Source organism: Mobula birostris, chromosome 11, assembly GCF_030028105.1.
Source record: "Mobula birostris isolate sMobBir1 chromosome 11, sMobBir1.hap1, whole genome shotgun sequence".
NCBI lineage: Eukaryota > Metazoa > Chordata > Chondrichthyes > Myliobatiformes > Myliobatidae > Mobula > Mobula birostris.
The window spans coordinates 48,029,922-48,052,531 of NC_092380.1; the positions used below are offsets into that span (position 1 = coordinate 48,029,922).

The following is a 22,610-nucleotide window of genomic DNA, read 5'->3' on the forward strand; positions in this document are numbered from 1 at the left end:
CGATAGAATATGAAGTGTTGTTCCTCCATCCTGGCAAAAGAGGAGGCCAAGGACCATCATGACGGAATGGGAATGGGATAGGAATTAAGATGACTGGCCACTAGGAAACCTGCTTTAGGCGACTGGGCAGAAATGCTCGACAAAGTGGTTACATCGGGTCTGATCAATTCCACTCTCTGTTCTTGATTCACTTGTTGTGAGCATATCATGAATTAGTCTGGCGAGGGACTGATTAAATTGGTCTGTTCTTCCTCACGTTACACCTGCCTACAGCAGGCACCTAGTAAAATGCAGCACGATTTCTAAAATAACTACGTTTTCACAGAGCCTGGTGTTTCAGGGAATGTTTCCCCTGTGGAATAATATGAGAGTTGTGTGTTGTACAAATTGCTATATCTCTAATTCTATACTATGTCAAAACCTTCTAATTCAGTGTTGGCAGATAACTTTGATCAGACAGTGTGGGAAGGAATTTCCTCTGGTATCTTATTTACATATATTTTACTTAACTGGGCGATGTAGATGGAGTTGTACAATGTAATCAAGGCAGATGGTAACTTACTGTGGGAATGCTAGATGTTAATTTTTGCTATTTTAATAAATTACATTAAAGTTTTTTTAGAATCATAGAGCCTGGAAACAGATCCTGTGGCCCAGCTCATCCAAGCCAATCAAAGTGAGCTACTCCCATTTTTCTGCATTTAGCCTATTTGCCTCTAAATCTTTCCTGTCCATGAACCTGTAGAAATGTCTTTAAGGCCTTGTAAATGTACCTGTCTCTATCTCTTCCCTCTGCTTGCTCCTTCCACGTCTCCACCACCCTCTGAATGTTAGAGTCACAGTGTGATCATTTCATTTTCCTTAATTTTGAATATAAAATTACTCCGCACTAATAATATGAATCACCAAAGTAGAAGCAATAAAAAACAACAAATCATTTTCTACTTTTAATTCAGATTTCCAGCTTCTACAGATTTCCTTGATGTTCAAAGCTGAATTAGTCACAGGACCCCAGCAACAGCATTTGACAACGTAATCCATTACTTCACCAGGACTCAGCTTTATTTCCTTACCTACTTCCTTCTAAACCTTTTCTTCCCACAATATTTGAGGTTAAATTTGGGATGATCACCATGGCAACAATGTTCGAAGAGGAGTGGAAACATAGGTCTACTTTATCAGGGCCCCAGTTAATTTCCTCCAAAAACTTACCTCTCCACCCTGTTCCTATCAGTGAATTCTTGGACCAATGTGTAAAATTTAGTCCAAAGGTTGTCCCAGCATCTTGCTCCAACAATCAGACACCCAATATCAAAATTCCTACTCAATGAATCTTACAGTTAGTCTTCAACAGTTAAGCATTTCACACAACAACTAGTTTTCGACCTATAACATGTTATACAGCACTGAACACAAAACAGGGCATACTGAGTTACCTTTAATACACCTTGGCCGTGTTTCCGTCCATGTCCCGTCTTTTTGGCATGTTATCTGTGGGCTGCCACTCAGAACAAATGAGTAATTGCAGGTAAAGCGCACAATGGTGCCCAAGGTGGCATACCCCTGGTGCATTTTCCCACTTCCTGAGATAATTTTTCGATGCCCATGCATTGGTACACCAGGGTCGCTGCAGTGCTTCACCTCTGGAACTAAACACAAAAGCAACCATAGCAGTGATTAACAGCCAATGTTCTCTCTATTTGTTTTACAGCTGCACGGACCAGCCATTGCACTGAGTAGGACATTTTTAAATGGCCTGAAAACTGCGCGACACTTTAAATGTTTTTTGGGATATGCCTACCATGAATATTTAGAATGAAAATGGAAAAATCACACTCTTTTGTTTTCATTTATTAATTGAAGGGTGTAATAAATACAGTACAACAAAGAAAATTGTTCTCATCTTGCAGGTTTTTAAACTTCGACGACTTTGGTGTTCAGTGGGCCAACGGTTTATTAACAATGAATTGCTGACTTCCATTGGGATTCATTGTTACAATTTTTAACAGTGTTGTAACTTGAAACACTGACAACGTAAATACATCGAAGGTCGAAAATGTTTCAAAGTAAAGGTTGTGTATTTTCTTAATAATAAACATGTATGGATTATGTTCATTAACACAATTAATTACAGGGTGTTTCACAAATATATTAACAACATTTCAGAATTATATTAACACTATATAAGAGGCAATTCCAGCTGCGTGGCAGCAAAGGTTATGTGCACAGAGGCATTTCAGTTACCGTGCAGCCGCGCACCCATGCAGCTTAGAGGGACCAGTGATAACTGCTGCCACATTAATCATGTGGGCCCACAGGTAATAAGCAGTTTTTTTTTAAATAGTTGATCATTAGCATTTTCCTCCAGTTAAATCTCAACACTGCAACCATACTGAAGTCTTCTCGAACACAACTGAGGCAATGCTGTATTATAAGTGTCCAAAAGAACTGTAATATCATGTCATCCATGTAATATCTCTACAGATCCTCAGTGTTGGTATTGGGATGCAGGACAACACTTGTCCCAGTAACACACCATGAAAGCATCTGCTGGAGATACAGCAGGTCGGACAGCATCTGTGGAAAGATTGGTCGACGTTTCGGGCCGGAACCCTTCGTCAGGATGGAGGGTTCCGACCCGAAACGTCAACCGATCTTTTCCACGGATGCTGCCCGACCTGCTGAGATTCTTCCAGCATGTTGTGAGTGTTGCTTTGACCCCAGCATCTGCAGATTATTTCAGCATCTGCTGGAGATACATCAAGGTTAGACAGTTTCAATGAAAAGTGAGAGTAGAATCATTAAGAATACAGCACAGACACAAGGCCTTAAGCCCAATGAGTTTGCATCAATCATCAAACACCCTGCTGAAGGTGCAACTGGTTATCAGGAAGGCTAACAGAATGTAGGCCTTAATTGCTGGAGGTATTCAATTTAACAGCAGGGAGGTTACGGTGCATCTATACGTGGTAACACGTGCAGTTCTGGTCTCACTACTTGAGGAAGGATATACTGGCTTTGGAGGTGGTACAGCAGAGGTCCACCAGATTGATTCTAGAGATGAGGAGGTTAGCTGGAATTCAGATGAATGAGAGGGGATCTTACAGAAACATATACAATTATGAAAGAGGTAGATAAGATAGAGGCAGGAAAGTTGATTCCGGTTGCATGTGGCACAAGAAATAGGGGACATAGTCTCAAGATTTAGGACAGCGATGAGGAGAACCTGCTTTTCTGTATAGTGAATCTGTGGCATTCTCTGCCAGGGAAGCAGTAGAGCCTACCTCATTAAATGTATCGAAGACAGAGTTAGATTTGTGCCTAGCAGGAGAGTCGAGGGTTATTGGGAGAAGGTAGGTGTGTGGAGCTGAGACCATAGCTAGTTCAGCCATGATCTTATTGAATAGTGAAGCAGGCTCGACAGGCCAGGTGGCTGACTCCTGTTCCTATTTCTTATCTTCTGATGTTCACCCATTTATTCTAACCCTGCATTAAAGCCACTCTTATTTTTCACACATCCCCACCCACTGTTCCTCAGATTCTACCCCTCACCTACCCGTTGGAGGCAATTAACAGTGGCCATTTAGCTTAACAACCTCCACACCTTTGAGATGTGGGAGGAAACCAGGGAGCTGCATGGTCATAGAAAGAATTTCCAAATTCCACACAGACCTTACCCGAGGTTAGGATTGTGAACAGCAGTTTCATCGGGGTTGAAATCTAACAGGAATGTAAGCACCAGTTTGCCTAGTTTTCATTTAACATCAGCTGCATTCATTTTTAAAATATCCTGGATGGGAACCCTTTTCTGACAGTCAAACATCCATTGCTATCTTCATCCTGAAGACTTCATGTTTGATCTTTATAGCAATAGTAGATGAAACTGGTTAGAGATTTCTTTATGATACACTTCCAGAATGTGGACATCACCTTCAAGGCCAGAATTTATAGCCGATGCATCGTTGACCTTGTAGAATTACTATAGACCTTCTGGTGAAGCTGCTGCTGGGGAGGGAGACCCGATGACAATGAAAGACTGGCAATACAGTTCCAGGATAAAATGGTGTGTGACAGCAGATATTTGCCCAGGCTATTCCGACAGCAGAAGAACCTGCAGGTGATGGAGCTCCTTTTCCCACTGTCCTTGTCCAGCCGGCTGGGAGAGGCTACAGCTTCGGCAGCAGCTGTAGGAATAGCTTGGGCAAATAACTGACATGGTATTTTGTAGCTGGTTCACACTGCCGACGCTAGTGGAGGGACAGAAGACGGTGATAGAGTCGGTGATGAAAGTGGTGATGGAGTGTCAATCGATGAGGCAGCTTTAGAGAATACAGAACAGGCCCATCAAACCATCAGGTTTGTACGGAACGGAATGACAAATTAAACCAAATCTCTTCTGCCTGCACATGATCAATAACCCCCCATTTCTTACATACTCATGCGTCTCTCTAAAAACCTCTTCAATGCCACTATCATAACTGCTTATGTTACTCCCCCTGCAGACTGTTCCATGTATTCAGCACTCTCTGTGTAAAGAGAATATACTGCACACATCTCCTGTAAGCTATGCCTCTCACCTTAAATACATGTCATCTCGTACATTACGCTATATAACTGGGGTGGCGGGGTGGAAATGCATTTTTACCAAAGGAGGTGTAAGGCGCTCATTCCCTCCACTAGTCTGCAGATCACCCTTGGGCAAAGTTAGCACCTGCTTAGCCCCCCCACTTCCGATCAGGGTCACATGACCATGTAAAATAAGCTTCTGACTGTTTAACCTTACGCCTCTCATAACGTTATAAGTCTCTGCCAAGTCTCCCCTCAGACCTGAGTGTACCAGCGAAAACTAATCAAGTTTGTCCAGCCTCTCCTTGTAATGCATTCAGCAGCGTTCTGGAAAACCTCTTGTCCTCCCTCTTCCCAGAATTTCACTAGTGTGGACAAATCAAATCATTGTATAGCTGCAACAGAATTTCCTTCCTGTTACGCACGATATCCCAACCAATGAAGGTGAGCATACCTTCTTTACTGCTATTTATGCTACCACTTTCAGGAAGCTGTGGACTTGGACTCCAAGATCCCTTTGCTAAGGGTTCTGCCATGAATTGTGCATTTCCCCTTACGTGTGACCTCCCAAAGTGCAATACTTCAAATTTGCCTGGATTAAACACCACCTGCCATTTCTCAGCCAATAGCTGTAACTACAGCATCCTGGAGAGTGAATAGAGGAGGGCAGCACTGGCTCCAGCTTGTATGCCAAACCACACCGCCTCTGGTGGTGACACTACCCAGACCAGTGGAGAGTTTCCATCACACTTCTTGAGCCTTGGACATTGTGAAATACCTTTAGAGCATCAGGAGCTGAGTGAGCTGATTGATGACAGGAAATACACGTTATGGAATCAGAGAATTTCAGTGGGGAGAGAGGCCCATCAGCCCATTAAATCTGTGCTGGTTCCTAGCAGATAATCACCTTGGTCCCACTTTCCCTGCTCCTTCCCTGTATCCCTGAAAATTACCTACTCCTGTGAATTCATAGAAAGCACCTGGATTCTATTTCTATCCCAATTACAGGCAATGAATATTAAATCACAAGTACTGTCTACATAAGAGAAATTTCATCACATCATCCTGTATCTTCTGCAACACGTTAAATTTGTACTTCGTGGTCTACCAACCTTCCACTAATCACAGCAGCCTTCCTCTACAAGTAAAAATAAGAAAATAGGAACAACACACACACACACACACATATATATCGTCAGTGACTCACGGTGACACTATTGATAGTTAAGTTGTCCATAGGGTTTCTGTGGCAAGATACGGAAGTAGATTGCCAGGCTCTTCTTCCACACAGATACTGCTGCTGCCCAGGCTGGGACCCAGCCGGATTCAAACTCAGGACCAAACACCTCCAAGTCCAGTGCTGATGCGGCTACACCACCCGTCTCTTAAAAACTTCTAATGTATTTGCCTTTATCACCATACCAGGCAACACATTCCAGGCATCCTGAGTAAAAAAAACTTATCCCTCACATCCCCTTTGAACCTACCCCCTTTCACCTTCAAAGCATACCCTCTGGTATTGGATATTTCAACACTGGGAAACAGATATTCCCTGTCTACTCTATCTCTGCCTCTCATAATCTTATAAACCTCTACCAGATCTCCCCTCAGCCTCTGCCGTTCCAGAGAAAACAACCCAAGCTTATCCAGCATCTCATGATAGCACATGCGCTTTAATCCAGGCAGCTTCCTGGTGAACCTCTTCTGCACCCTCTCCAAAGCCTCAACATCCTTCTTATAGTGAGATGACCAGAACTGTATGCAATACTCCAGATGTGGCCCAACCAGAGTTTTATAAAGTTGCAACATAAACTCTTGACTTTTGACTCAAATGGCGGGAGGAGAGATAGCAGCACACCGCGCACGCGCAGCCCTCCGGTGAAAATGATATTGTATCCGTTAAATAGGGACCGTGGTCAATTCTGATTTGATGGAGACGGACATGAAAGCACAGAGGAATATCTGGAGAAATTTCTGAAACACAGGTTCGCTGCTGTTGTTACTGTGCGATTGGAATCTTCTGGAGGGAAGGCCTCAAAATCCCAAGCTTTGCCTGCTGTTGGCGACCGAGATTGAGGTTGAATCGTTCGGATAGAGATGGTGCTCGGTACTCGGTGTTGGAAAGCTGATCAGAGGCTCAAAGCTTTCGGATGACTCAGAGTCAGACTGTGGTCAGGCATGGCAGAGAGAGTTTTTCTTCCTTTTCCCGTCTGCGTGACATGTAGGACATTTGAGAGACTTTGAACTTTTTATTGTGCCATGGACTGTTTTTCATCAGGTTATGGTATTGTTGCACTGTTGTAACTATATGTTACAATTATGTGGTTTTGTTAGTTTTTTCAGTCTTGGTTGGTCCTGTGTTTTGTGTTATCACACCGGAGGAAATATTGTATCTCTTCTTAATGTATGCATTACTAAATGACGATAAAAGAGGATTGTGTGTCTTCATAATCTAAAAAAAATGTCTTGACTAATAACAGCAAGCATACTATAAGCCTTCTTAACAACTTTATTGGCTAGTTCAAGGAGCTATGAGCTTGGATCAAGAACTCTCTGCTCAGCAACAATGTTAAGGATCTTGCCCTTAACAGTGTACTGTCTCCTTGCATTTCTCCTATTGAGATGCAACACCTCATATTTACCTGGGTTAAACTCCACCTGCCATTTCTTTGCCCATATCTGCAAATGATCTATATTGTCCTGTATTCTTTGCCGGTCTTCTACACTCTCCACTACTCCACCAATCTTGGTATCATCCACAAACTTAATAACCCACCCATCTACATTTTCATCGACGTCATTTATACACATCACAAACAGCTGAAGTCCCAGCACAGATCCCTGCAGAACTCCACTAATTACAGACCTCCAGCTTGAATAAGTCTCTTCACCACTACCCTCTGTCTTCTCTATGTAAGCCAGTTCTGAGTCCAAATAACCAATCCACCGCAGATCCCATGTGTCTTAATCTTCTAGACTAGCCTCCCAAGAGGGACTTTGTCAAACACCTTACTACAATCCATGTAGACAACATCCACTGCCCTACCCTCATCAATGTCTCTCATCACCTCATCAAAAAATTCAATTAAGTTGGTAAGGTACTACTTGCCAAACACAATGCCATGCTGGGTCTCCCTAGTTAGGCCATGCATTTCCAAATGCTCATATATCCTATCCCTAAGAATTTTCTCCAATTATTTCCCTACAACTGACGAGATACTTAGTGGTCTATAGTTCCAAGGATTTTCCCTTTTTTCCTTCTTAAAAAGAGATACAACATTAGCCACTTGCCAGTCCTCCAGGATCTCACTTGTGGCTAGAGAGGACACAAAGGTAGTGGTCTAAAGACCAGTAATCTTCTCTCTTGCCACCTTCAATAACTGGGGTAAATTCCATTAGGCTCTGGGGACTTATCCACTTCAATACTCACTAGGAGGACCAGCACTTCCTCCTCCTTGCCCGTTAAAGGCCCTAACATATTTATACAGTCAGTGTTGACCTCCTGGTCCTCCATATCCTTTTCCTTCGGGTTTATTCCTGACTTCTTCCTCATGAGTGGATATAGCCACAAGGTAGCAGAACTTTGAGATGAGGTATCCTCCTACTAGATGAGCTGCCAACCATGGCTGACGAGCCCCATCTGCCCAAAACGACTGCTTTCAAGGCACCAGTAAACCATCTTTGCCCCTTCTCTGGTCAGTAGAAACAGTTCCACCTGGTTTAGTAGCTGAGCCACATGTGGGGGCCAGGAGCTGGCCTTGGTTGGCATAGGCTTTGGAGGTGCTAATCACTGGGAGCATTTAATAGTATTGGGAGCTTATCCCCACTACCTCCACTCCTCCAGCTATGACAACCTTCAGGAACCACCTGCCCCTTTATCTTGTGACTATACCCCCACATCCAAGACTCACCACTCATGGAAGTATATGACATCTATTCTGACATGTCCCCTCAGCATTTTATATGTTTTAGTAAGGTCATTTTTCATACTTCTAAACTCCGAAGAACACATCTAATTTCTTCAGCTGCTCACAATTTGATAATCCAAGTCTAATGAATCACTTTTGGGCTGCCTCCAAAGTTAATATATCTTCTTTATGTTGTAAAGAATCACGGGACACCAGTGTAACTACTCAGTGGGTTCCAACAGAAGCAAATACGAAGCTAATACACTCACGTTAAATCAAGGAGCGTGGCATAAGTAGACCTCTCTGCGTTACCTTTCCTGCAGGTTGGCTGTTTTTCTGACCATGTCCCATCCTGTTGGCACCTTGCCTGCGGACTGCCCCTCAGAAGAAACGAATAATTGCAGGTGAACTGCACAATGGTGCCCAAGGTGGCATAGCCATGGAGCAGGTGGCCACTACCTGGGAGAATTCTCCAATGACCGTTCAGTGTTGCACCAGGAACGGCACAATGCTTCCTCTCTGGAACAGAAGTTTGAAATGTAATAAAGCAATGATAGTTGGCAAAACTTTCATCATTTGGTCTAAAGTCAAATTGAACAGAAACAGGCCCTTCAGCCCATTGACTCCATGCTGACTACCAAGCACCCACTTATTAGTAATCCTACACTCATCTTTCGCATTTGAATTACACTACCAGACCATGCTATAACTAGACAGTATACCTTCCCAAGAACATCTAAACATTGGGGTAATCAGTCCATGAACCCATAAGCACTCCCTCATTATCCTTTTTCTTGTAATAATTATTTATTTTGTAATTTCTAGTAATTTATGTCTTTGCACTGTACTGCTGCTGCAAAACAACAAATTTCACATCATGTAAGATGGTGATAATAAACCTGATTCTTATGCTGAGCCTGTGTAAAAGCCCAAGGTAGCCTGAACTAGACCTAGCAAAACCTGGATCAGAATGGCCTAGAGGAATCAGTGGACTCCTTTGCCACTGCGTAACTCAAATTGCTGTTTGTCAGGCAAAATAAGGTCAGCTTGGAATGTGGTAATACCTTGAAGATATACTTGAATGCACATTCCTGAGATTAGATACTGGTGGAGGAATGCCTTTTTGCAAACCTGGTGATCTTGTTTTTTTGGTACGTGCCTAGGCCAAGAAATAAGACAGTACAGGCTGGTACCAGAGGGGGATGGAAAAGTAACTGGGATAAGAGTTAAGTTCAGTTTTTGAGAGGCATAAAGGGGGCAGCTTTGTGCAAATCAGAATCCTGGGCTGTGACCAGCACTAAGAGAAGGAGAGGGAGAAGGGGAGGGGCAGTGGGAGACTGTAAAAAAGGCTGTTGAGCATCACATGCTCCCTCTGGAATTATATGATTCAAATTATTGATTGGCTGATAAGTATTACTCTGTCCTTGTCTTTCATTGTATTAAGTATTCTTCTTTCTTTCTGTTTTTTTATGACTCTAATAAAGTAACTTCTTATTACATTTAACATATATGTAGTGCGTCCTGTGTTTGTGAATACCTCTTGCTGCTGAATCAGGAAAAACAAAGAATATTTTTGTTACAGGTGACTAAGATTTATCACAAAACACTCTGGTATTTGAGATCACAGGCTCCGAGATATCCACACTGAAAGTGGAAGGGGGACTCCATGTGTTTCAGGTATTTTTGACCGTGGAAGGGTGTTGTGGCGTTACCTTTCTTACAGGTTGCCTGCTTCTCTGACCATGTCCCGTCTTGCTGACAGCTTGCCCGTGGACTACCACTCAGAACAAACAAAGAGTTGCAGGTGAACTCCACGATGGTCCCCGCGGTAGCGTAGCCCTGGTGCAGGTACCCGCTTCCTGGGAGAATTCGTCGATGCCCGTTGACTGGTGCACCAGGGTCAGCACAGCGTCTGCTCTCTGGAACTAAAGAGCAAAGTAATGTAGTGAAAAAAAAGATGACTGAATTTCACAGAGAACCCGAGGCTGTGGGCAATCTCTTAATAGTGGACCTTTTGTATAGATGCAACAGACACTTGTATTGGGAAGAAAGATAATGAACTGGAAAAGAATATGGTGCATTTGTACAGGACTGACTCTGTCCAACCACTGGGACATACCATAAAGTAAGTGAATCAACCAACATTGATTTAAGGCAGGAAAACGGTGCAGGTGTGAAAATCAGCCATGCTATGTTAGATAGAAGGGCACAAAGGGGCCAAGTGCTCTCCTACTCTTCCTAATTCTTAGATTCTTATTATCGTAAGCCACAGCAGTGTAGATAGGGTAAATGCATGCAGGAGTTTTCTCTATCAGACAAGGTGAAGGAAAATCCTCAGCGATTCTAGATATATTAAGAGCAAGAGGATAGCAGGGGACAAAATTAGTTCTCTGGAAGATCAGAGTGGTAATCTACGCATGAAGCCGAAAGAGGTGGGGGAAATCTTAAATGGACATCTTGCATCTGTATTTACATGGACTTTAGCAAGGCCTTTGACAAGGTCCTGCCTGGGTTGCTGGTAAGGAAGTTCTAGTCGCTACACTTGGCATTCAAGATTGGCTTTGTGGGAGAAACCAGGGAGTGGTAGTGGATTGTTGCCTCTTTAGCTGGAGCCATGTGATGAGTGGTGTGCCACAGGGATCAAAGCTGGGTCCATTGTTGTTTATCATCTTTATCAATGATCTGGATGATAATGTGGTAAACTGGATCAGCAACTTTGCACATGAAACCAAGATAAGCAACGTGGGGACGGAAAGGAAGACAATCAAAACTTGCAGCAAGATCTGGACCAGCTGGAAAAATGGCCAATGGAATTCAATGCAGACAATTGTGAGGTGTTGCACGTTGGGAGGACCAACCAGGGTAGGTTTCATAAATCCATGTATTGGGTAAAGGAGTTGTGATGTTATGTTGAAATTGTATAAGACATTGGTGAGGCCTAATTTGGAGTATTGTGATCAGATTTGGTCACCAACCTGCAGGAAGGATGTAAATAAGATTGAAACAGTGCGGAGCAAATTTACTAGGATGTTGCTGGGACTTGAGGACCTGAGTTATAGGGAAAGATTATTAAATAGGTTAGCATTTAATTCCCTGAAACATAGAAGACTGAGGGAAGATTTGATAGAGGTATACAAAATTATGAGAGACATACATAGGGTAAATACAAGTAGGCTTTTTCCACTGAATTTGGATGAGACTACAACTAGAGGTCATGGGTTAAGGGTGAAAGGTGAAATGTTTAAGGGGAATGTGAGGGGGAAATTCTTCACTGAAAGGGTGGTGAGAATGTGGATCGAGATGCCAGTGCAAGTGGTCGATGTAGGTTTAATTTTAACATTTAGGAGAGATTTGGGATAGGTACACAGATGAAGGGATCTGGAGGCCAGGTGTAAATCGATGAGACTAGGTAGATTAATAGTTAGACATGGATTAGATGAACCGAAGGGGCTGTTTGTGTGCTATAGTGTTCTATGACTACGAGGACCTAGACATCTAGAAATATCCTTCATAAATCAAAGCTATGAGTACAAGAGTTGGGATATAGCTAGGAGATATGTAAGGTGTCAGTGGGGCCAATTTTGGAGCTTTGTGTTATGTTTTGTTCATCTACCAGAAAGAGTGCAGAGAACATTTATAAGGATGCTGCCGGGGCTTGAAGACCTGAGTTATATGGAAAGATTGAATAAATTAGGACTCTTTTTCCCCTGGAGTGCAGGTGAACAAATGGAGATGTATAGAAGTGTTGTGAGGGGATCCAGGAGTGCCCCTATTAACTGTTTGAAGAGAGACATTCATCATTGATGGTTTGTTTGGAAAGGAGAGAGAGAGATGAAGATTGACGGTTGGACTGACATGGGAGTTAACTTTGGAGTTTTACTTCGGAGATAAAAACTGAGCAGCTCGAAGGTTGCTATGGTGACTAACAGGACGTTATTGATGTTACTTCCAAGGACTTGTTGCCTGCTCGCATTCCTTTACAGACAAAGGAAGGAGGGACTCTTTGAATGACAGGTGATGCTCAGCCTGGTGAAATAAATGGGAGGTCAGATGATACAGACCTCAGACACATGATCTGGACACTGAATGAGCATTGTTGTGCCCGCAGAGAAAGTGGGTTTTGGAGGATCGATCAGGGGGATCGATCCAAATTGCTATTCCAGCGGTGAAGAAGAGGTTGACTGGTAGGGAGTTGTCTATGTGTCCACCACCCTTGCCGGGATGATAGCTCCACCACAGGAAAACCGGTCCCCCTGGTTAAAGTCACAGTCGGTGACTGATGAGGGATTTCGGAGGACAATGAGAAGATCTACGGCAACAGCTCACTTGAAGACTCAACTCACTCTCTCTCTCTCTCTCTCCATCACTACTCAACTAAATACCACGAACTGAACTGAACTTTACTCAACATCGTAAGACTGTATCTTTTTACCCCTAGACTTAAAGAAGCTTGGTTTTTCATACATATATATTCCACACTTACTTCTATATATAATTATTGCTAACCTGTGTGATTTATTTACATTGATATTACTGTATTTTGTAGTTACTAATAAATATTATTAGTTTATAGGAATATGAGACTCCAAAGTGGTTTCTATTTCTGCTGGTTTCTTTATCCCCGTCACGGGGTACGCGACATAAATTGGGGCCTGCATCCGCGATATGAACAAATTGGTCGGGAGGCTGGTTTTTATTGATTGGGGAAATTTCCTTGTGATTTGGTCGTGTGGAATATCAGCAGAAATGGAGTTTGAAGTTAGTAAGTTTATGTTGGAACCAACCCCTGAGGCATTGGAGGATGCTACAAGGGTTGTGCTGTGGGAATTACTCAAAAGTTAAAACTAAAGGTGACCACTAAAATGAGGAAAATTCAGATGCAGATGATAATAGCCCAGCCTTATGTAGCTAAGGGAACATTTGATGAGGAGGCGTTAGAGTTGTTCGTGGAAGGTGAACCTACTGAGGATGAGCTTCAGCTTCTGTTGGAAATATTAAAGAGGGAGCATGAATTGAAATTAAAACAGCTCAAGAGAGATGCTGAGGCCACAGAAAAGAGGTGGGTCCGTGAGGCTAGAAAGGCGCAGAAACAGAGAGCAGAAGCAGCAAAACAGAGAGAAGAGGCAGAAAGACAGAGACAGCTCAAGTGGGAGAAATGGCAACGTGAAGATCACGTGGCGGAAAAGCAGAGACAGTTTAAAAGGGAGAGGTTGCAGCAAAGAGGTTTAGTGTCAGACCCTGATGATTTTTACAGCTCGGAAGGGCTTGTGTCGCGTGATGAATTTAAAAGTTGTGTTCCTGATGGGGTAGGGGCGTGCCCAGATGCAGAGGAGGCCGCTACCCTGAGGGGGTCTGTTAAGAAAGCAGACAAAGAAGTTTTAACCCACAAGGTTGAGTTTACTCGAGAAGGGAGTTTGTCAGAGAGTAGCTGGGAGGATCAGGGTATCCTGGAATTTGAAACTGGGACTACTGATGAAGGCCTAGAAGAGGCAGCTGTCCTGATTGCCTGTGTTCAGGTTATTGAAGTACCTGTGGATTCACAGGCTACTGAACCTTGTGTTGAAAGTCAGTTAAGGTCTGTGGTGTCTGACTTGGTTGAAAGGGAATGCAGTCCTTTTGTGTCAGATGGACTTGGTTCAGTGAATAAGGGGTTAACCTTGGTACCAGTGGAATGTGAGGATTCTCAGTCATTTGTAGTAGACCGTGTTTTAAAAGCTGGTGAGGTCAATGTTGCTGGAAGTAATGGGAAAAGTGCTGTTCCTGGACTTTTGGATAAAGTGATGGAAAAGGTTGGTTTGGTTGCGCGACCTTTGACCCTGCTTGCAGGACAAAGGCCTGCTGAGACAGGATGCGCTAGTTTGTTGGATTTTGTTTGGACATTTGGAAGTGAGCACCTGCAAGATCATGCTGTTATTCAGGGTGATGTTATGGAGAGGAAGAATAATTGTTGTGGTTTTGGAGTAGAAGCTGCTATGGATACAAGTCGAAGTATAGGTCGTAATCAGATGGGTAGTTTGCTTGGTCTCTTTCATAATGTATACATGATTCTGATCAGCCTAATGATGATACAGAATTTGGTAAACAATGGAGGCATGTTGACAGCTCTCCAAGATAAGAGTGTTTCAGCAACTCAGCTGATGAGCAAAGTTGCTATTGAGACCTGCGATAGAAAAACCAAAGGTTTAAATTATTATGATGTGTCACAGACTTTTCTACCTTCCAGATTTCCGCAGGACTTAGACGGTAGTACAATGGATAAGAGTAAGGTGTATAAGAAAGGTTTGTCTTTATTGAAAAAGGAATGTATCGAGGAACAGAGGCGAGATTCTGGAATGTGGCTCTCACAGGAGAGGAGGTTCAGAGAGAGTCAGTGGGACATTACCTTAAAGATGGGGTGTTGATGAGGAGACAGAGACCTGCCACAGTGCCTGCAAGTCCCGTGGTGGTTCTGGAAGGTTACAAGGCTGAAATTTTAAACATGGCTTACAGTATGCCTTTAGGTGGATGTCATTGTGTGAGAAATGAGGAAAATGGGAACAAGGGGGTTCCCCTCTTCTTATTTAGTGGTGGTGATTTGATTCAGAAGGCAGTGAAGGGTAATTTGTTGGAACCTGTGTTCAGCTACAGGCCAAAAGGACCTTTGACCCTACTCAGAGAACTCTGGAAGGGATTTAGTAAGCTTTGTGACTTTGCCAAGGAACGTTTACAAAATGGTCGAGTCAAAATTAGACACTTGTTTACTAGAATTGCAGCTGGGAGAATTGTTGTAGAACAAAATGGAATCATGAAATCTGATAATGGAATGGAAAGGCATGTTTGCCCACTGAATCTAGACTCACCAAAATGTCAGCATTCCATTGTTTTGGAAAATATTACTGATAAGGTCCATCATTTGGACCCAAGGCCAAAAAAACAAGTAAAAGGACTAATTGGTGTTTTGAAATGGTGCAGAGGTGCAGTGCATCGCGTCATTATGAATTTAGCCCAACTTATGAAATGGTATCTTCACAGAGTGAGCTTTGAGGAAAGTAAAAGGGTTGAACAAGGAATTAGAAACAAGAAAGAACAAAGAAAGAGAATGGATGACTGTATTGATAGAGTGGGGAAGGCTAAATATCTTATTAAGATTGACTTGTTAAAAGGATACCGGGGTGTTCCTTTAACAGAGAGGGTTAAAGAGATATCAGCATTTGTGACATTGTCTGGACTGTATGAATACAATGTTTTGCCCTTCGGGATGAAAAATCCTCCAGAAACATTTCAAAGAATGATCAGTTCGGTGATTAGGGATCTAGGAAACACAGAGGCCTATATTGATGACCTAGTGGTCTGGAATGACATGTGGGAAGAGCATATTGCAGCGGTAGAAAAACGGTTTGACAGACCTTCCAAGGCCACTCTTACAGTGAACCTCGCTAAAAGTGAGTTTGGCCATGCCACAGTTACATATCTGGGGTATGTGGTGGGCCAAGGCCAGCTGGCTCCTGTACAGGCCAAGCTTCAAGCTATTGCTGAAGTTCCTGTTCTGACCGACAAGAAAGCTTTGAGAAGGTTTTTAGGAATGGTTGGGTATTATAGAAAATTCTGTAAGAACTTTGCTGACATGGCTCTCCCCCTAACAAAACTCCTGGGGAAGAGTGAAAGATTTGAATGGAGTGACCTTTGCCAGGAGGCATTTGAACATCTGGAACCCATCCTGTGTTATCATCCTGTGCTCAAAGCACCTAACTTTTCAAAGCCATTTTCTATAACAACAGGTGTTAGTGACAAAGCTGCTGGGGCAATACTGTTACAGAAGGGAGTGGATGACATTGGACATCCAGTAGCTTATTTCTCAAAGAAATTTAATGTACACCAGAAAAATTATTCAACTGTTGAAAAGGAATTACTAGCACTTATTCTGGCTTTACAACATGTTGAGGCCTATGATCAGAGACCTCAAAACTTTTCTGTTGCTCCGAGATCACTTGTGGTTTACATGGGTTATAATCCGTTGATGTTTCTAACTAAGATGAAGGATAAGAATAGAAGGTTGTTAAATTGGAGTCTGATATTGCAGGAAGGTGACTTAAAAATCAAACATGTGAAAGGTACTGACAATGTTATAGCTGATTAGTTATCCTGATGTTAAGTTGGAAACTGTAACTATTTTTGCTTTGTCATCTGATGTTTTTTCCCTGTATTGTTTAAAACCCTGTGATGGACATTTAAAAAAATCGTCTTTGACAATTTTTTGTTTTCCTGAGGAAGGAGAGCGTGAGGGGATCCAGGAGTGCCCCTATTAACTGTTTGAAGAGAGACATTCATCATTGATGGTTTGTTTGGAAAGGAGAGAGAGAGATGAAGATTGACGGTTGGACTGACATGGGAGTTAACTTTGGAGTTTTACTTCGGAGATAAAAACTGAGCAGCTTGAAAGTTGCTATGGTGACTCACAGGACGTTATTGATGTTACTTCCAAGGACTTGTTGCCTGCTCGCATTCTTTTACAGACAAAGGAAGGAGGGACTCTTTGAATGACAGGTGATGCTCAGCCTGGTGAAATAAATGGGAGGTCAGATGATACAGACCTCAGACACATGATCCGGACACTGAATGAGCATTGTTGTGCCTGCGGAGAAAGTGAGTTTTGGAGGATCGATCAGACGGACCGATCCAAATTGCTATTCCATCCGTGAAGAAGGGGTTGACTGGTGGGGAGTTGTCTATGTGTCCACCCTCGCCTGGGTGATAGCTCCACCACAGAAGACCAGTTCCCCTGGTTAAAGTCACGGTCGGTGACTTGTAAAGGATTTCGGTGGACGACGAGAAGATCAACGGCAACAACTCACCTGAAGACTTAACTCACTCTCTCTCTCTCTCTCTCCATCACTACTCAACTAAATACCACGAACTGAACTGAACTGAACTCTACTCAACATCGTAAGACTGTATCTTTTTACCCCTAGACTTAAAGAAGCTTGGTTTTTCATACATATATATTCCGCACTTACTTTTATATATAATTATTGCTAACCTGTGAGATTTATTTACATTGATATTACTGTATTGCATAGTTACTAATAAATATTAGTAGTTTATAGCAATTCAAGACTCCAAAGTGGTTTCTATTTCTGCTGGTTTCTTTATCCCCGTCACGGGGAATGTGACAGTGTACAAAAGTATGGATGGTGGTGCATGTGTGGAACGAGCTGCAGGCAGTAGAGATGGATGTGGGTTCAATTGTAACATTAAAGAGAAGTTTGGATAGGTACATGGATGAGAGGATATGGGGGGCTGCAGACTGGGTGCAGGTCGATGGGACTAGACAGATGTTGACACCAACTAGATGGGCCAAATGATCTGTTTCTGTGTTGTAGTGCCCAATGACTCTAATGTTGCAACAGCTCTCCAATCTGGTTCTGATTCTATCAGCCGGTCGCCTCTGCCCTAATGGTTTCTAGTCTTACCTCCATTACCTATCAGAGTCCAGCAATGGCATCCCTCCGTGTTTCTGCTCACTTCACTCGTGGGCGATGTCTCGACCAGCTGTGTCCAAATGTTTTCCAAAGTCAGCTCCATAGGAGCCGTTAAAAAACAAACTTGCAAGCAAAATAATCGTGAAGGCATTGCTAATGTTCACATTTAGTAAATAAGGACAAAATACTCTACCATCCACCCCCCTCCTCACCACTATGTTGTAAATTTTGAAGACACATCATGCATGCCCAGGGTAAAAGAAGACTCTGCCCAAAAGCTTACAGCAGCAGCACAGTTTGGCCGCCACAACTGGGATTTGGACACCAGGATCATGACTATTATGTACTCACGCACATTGGACCTAGATTCTACCCTTTCACTACACCAGTGAAGATCCCAGTTATCCCACCACTGAGTGTGCACGTCTGTGATCTTCTGCTGCTGTAGCCCATCCTCTTCCAGGTTTGACATGTTGTGAATCCAGAGATGCTTTTCTGCACATCACTGTTGTAACATGTGCTTATTTGAGTTACTGATGCCCTCCTTTCAGCATGAACCAGTCTGGCCATTCTCTTCTGACCTTTCTCATTTTTACCCACAAAACTGCCGGTCACTGGATGTCTTTTTGTTTCTCGCACCACTCTCTATAAGTTCAAGATCTGTTTTCCCCAGGAGATTTTCACGTTTCTGAGATACTCAAACCACACCATCTGACATCAACAATCATGCCACGGTCAAAGTCACTTCGATCACATTTCTTCCCCATTCTGATGTTTGGTTTGAACAACAACTGAACCTCTTGACCATGCCGGCATGCTTTTATGCATTGAGTTGCTGACACATGATTGGCTGATTAGATGTTTGCATTAATGAGTAGATATGCAGGTGTCCCTAATAAAGTGGCTACTGCGTGTATATGTAGGGCAAGAAAGTAGGGTAGTTCTGTGTGCAGTTCTGGTCATCTACTTACAGGAAAGATATCAATAAACTTTAAAAAGTGCAGAGGAAATTTAACAAGGATGTTACCTGAACTTGAGGACTGAACTACAGGAAAATGCTGAATAGGTTAAGAATTTACTCCTTGGAGTGCAGAAGGATGAGGGGAGATCATATCAAGGTATGCAAAGTTAGGAGGGGAACAGATCGGGTTAATGCATGCAGTCTTTATCCCTTCAGGTTAGGTGAGAGCAGAATTAAAGGTTATAGGTTCAGTGTGAAAGGTGATATATTTAAGGGCAGTATGAAGGAGATTTTCTTCGCTCAGAGGGTGGTGTGAGTGTGGAACGGGTGCTAGAGAAAGTGCTAGGTGTGGGTTCAATTGTAATGATTAAGAGTAGCTTAGGTAGGTACATGGACGAGAGGGATATGGAGAGCTATGGTACAGGTGCATGCAGATGGAACTAGCAGAAGATACGGTCAGAAAAGAGTAGACGGGTTGAAGGGCCTGTTTCTGGGCTGCAGTGCTCTATGATTAGGCCACTCAGCTCCTTAGCCTGCCGGCCATTCAATATAATCATGGCTAATCTATCTCAGGCCTCAAGTCCTTTTCTATGCAAATTCCATATGGCCCTTAGTCTTTCAATCCTTCCCAAATTTATTTTTCCTTTAAATATACCTAATTATTCAGTCTCCACAACCCTCTGGAATTGAGAATTCCAGAGATTCATCACCGCAGAAGAAATTTCTGTGCTCCATAGTTTTAAATGTCTGCCCCTTATCTTGTAGTGATGTCCTCTCATTCAAGGATTCGTAACAAGTGGAACCATTTTAACACCTGCCATGCCCCCTAGGGTCTCATGTGTTTCAGTAAGATCATCCTCTCATTCTCTTTACTCCAGAGGTTACAGATCTGAAAATATTAGCCATACATGACAAGATGAACCTCTCTGGAATTAGCATACAGTTGGGATTTGATGCTACCACAGTTGAATAATCCCATCCATACCTTGCCATACAGCACAGAGGACTGGCAGTGAGTAACTGAGATTCGTCATAAAAGAACACACTACTATCTGAAATCACAGGCTCCGGTTTTACTTTTATTAGATACTCTGCATAATTACTTTTGGCTCTGGCAGGGGTGTTATGGCATTACGTTTTGTACAGGTTGCCAGTTTCTCTGATCATGTTATGTCATGTTGACAACTTGCCACTCAGAACAAAATAAGAGTCCAGATGATCTTAATGATGGTGTAGTCATGCCTAAAAGCTGGATGATTGAAAGTGGGCATCAAACCAAATGTCTCCACTGATTTTCACCAATTTTCACAGATGCACCCTATCTGGATGCGACACAGCTTGGGTACGACAAACTCTCTGCCCGAGACCACAAGAATCTGCAGAGGATTGTGAACACAGCTCAGCACACCACAGGACCAGCCTCCCCTCCATGGGCTCTCTACAGCTGACCGTGCCTCAGTGAGGCAGCTAACATGATCAAAGTCCGCAACGTTGGACACTCCCTCTTCCACCACCCCGGTACCACTAAACTCGAGGAAAGCTTCTATCCATATAAGACTATGGAACAGTTTCCGGGTACGATAAAATGGAGTTTGGACCTTGCAACCTAACTCATTATAGCTTGCACCTTATTGTCTGTCTACAATACACTTTCTCAGGAGGAGAAGATGGCAGCGCAACGGCAGCGTGCGTGGCCTCTCTGGTGATGATATCTGTAATCTGTCAAGTAGGGGACTGTACACAATTCTGATTTAATGGAGATGGCCGTGAGAGTACAGAGGAACATCTGGAAAACTTCTGAAATGCCCGCTTCGCTGCTGCTGCTACTGTGTGGTAACCGGAATCTCCGGAGCAGAAGGCCCCGAAATCCTCGGATTTGCGTGTTTCAGCAGCCAGGGCGAGGTTGAAGGCGCTCGGCAGAGGATGGCACTCGGGAGGCGTATCGGAGTAGCTGGTCGGAGGCTCAAAGTTTTCGGACGGATGGACTCAGTGTTGGCTGGGGTCGGCTGCTTCCAAGGTATCGGCAAGTTGACGGTGCCTGGAGGTTTATGGCAGGGAGTTTCTCCCTTTTGCTGCCTGCTATCGGGAACTCAAGAGTCGATCGACTCGGGGACTTTGAGACTTTTTTTTACCATGCCTATGGTCTGCTCTTCATCAAATTATGGTATTGTTTTGCACTGCTGTAACTATATGTTATAATTATGTGTTTCTGTCAGTGTTAGTCTTTGGTTTGTCCTGTTTTCTGTGATATCACGCCAGAGAAACATTGTATCATCTCTTAATGCATGCACACATTTCTAAATGACAATAAAAGAGGACTGAGTGTTCTCATAATCTAATCTAATCTAACTGTATATTTGATTCAGTGCTTTGTTACTGTTTGCCTTGTACTACCTCAATGTACTGATGTAATGAAAGATTCTGCATGAGTGGCATGCAAAACTAAATTTTTCTCTCTTCCTCAGTACATATGACAATAACAAACCAATTCTCAGAATTACAACTTACTCATCTACAAGACATGCAGACTTGTGCCAGCTTGCAACAATTTACTGGAAGGAATGTGGCAGGAGATTAAAGACATTTTGATGACTTCAGGGTTCCTGGTCAAAGCAAACTGAGTGACAAAGCCTGTCACTGATAACACAAAGGGGATCTCACGCAGTCGCTGCCCCATGGCTCCAGTCACCTGGGTTCAATCTTGTCCCCGGGTGCTGTTATGTGGAGTTTGCATCTCCTCTCTGTGACTACTTGAGTTTCCCCTGAGCACTCTAATTCCCTCTGACACCCCAAAGACATGCAAGTTAGAAGGTTAATTGGCCACTGTGAATTGTTCCTAGTGCTTCGTTTGGAGGGGAGTAGTTAATGGGAACATGGGGAGAGTAGCATTGGATTTGAGTAAATGGGTGGTTGATGGTCGGCATGAAGTGGACCCTCCAAAAGGACCACACCTTGTCGCAGGGCTTGGAAACTTACATGCCTCAGTGACCCGTTGTCTGGAGTCAGGGCGCTTGGTAGGGTCACCCATGCCAAACAGGTAAAAGGATAGAGGCCAGACTAAGAGTGGTCCCTTGGCCCTGCAGGTTTGGGGGTTCAGCTCAGGGGTCACAACACTGACAGGTCAAAAAAAATAGTTATGGAAACAGCAATGAAGAATCCCTTTGTATCTGTGTGTGACGGTATGGACCAACAGAGATGGAGCACCTTCACTGCTGTCCTAAACGCCAGCAGCTTAAGGGGCAGTAAGTAAGTATGGAGTGAATGGATTCAACAGCCAGTCTCCGTGGTGTATGATTATGATGTAACTAGGGTCTCCAATGTGCAACCCAGGTACACACACTCGGACTGTATCCAGTGTCAGGGATAGTGACAAGTGAAATATGATAAAGATAATCACGAACAAATTAAAGTAAGACTCCCGGTGCCTGTTCTGCCCTGAAGGAATTTCAGAATGCTGTGTATCAGGTTTCTTGGAGTCTGCTGCTTCGTCAGCTTCAAGCTCCAGGCCCTTGTCATAATCTTGAGAAGCAGAAAAGTATGAGAAGGAAGGGAATTTTATTCACTCAATCATATAGTACAGATATTGCCAGCACTTTTCCGTCCCCCTGGGTCAAGCACGTGGATGGCTGCTTTATAATGCATACCGGGGAAAGGCAGCAGAGTAGCTTCTCTGAAGGGCGGTGGGAAGCCAGATGAGTTATTACAGCAGAGCATTTG

At 43.3% G+C, this 22,610-nt stretch overlaps 1 protein-coding gene across 1 annotated transcript in view; it reads right to left on the reverse strand.

Moving 5' to 3' along the window:
* Window positions 1-22,610, reverse strand: part of pamr1b (peptidase domain containing associated with muscle regeneration 1b) — a 201,082-nt gene that overhangs the window by 23,233 nt on the left and 155,239 nt on the right. The window contains exons 8-10 of the mRNA XM_072272190.1: window positions 10,187-10,399; window positions 8,787-8,993; window positions 1,437-1,649 (exon numbers count right to left, since the gene is read on the reverse strand). Coding sequence (XP_072128291.1) covers window positions 1,437-1,649; window positions 8,787-8,993; window positions 10,187-10,399 — 633 coding nt within the window. The remainder of the gene's footprint in view (window positions 1-1,436; window positions 1,650-8,786; window positions 8,994-10,186; window positions 10,400-22,610) is intronic.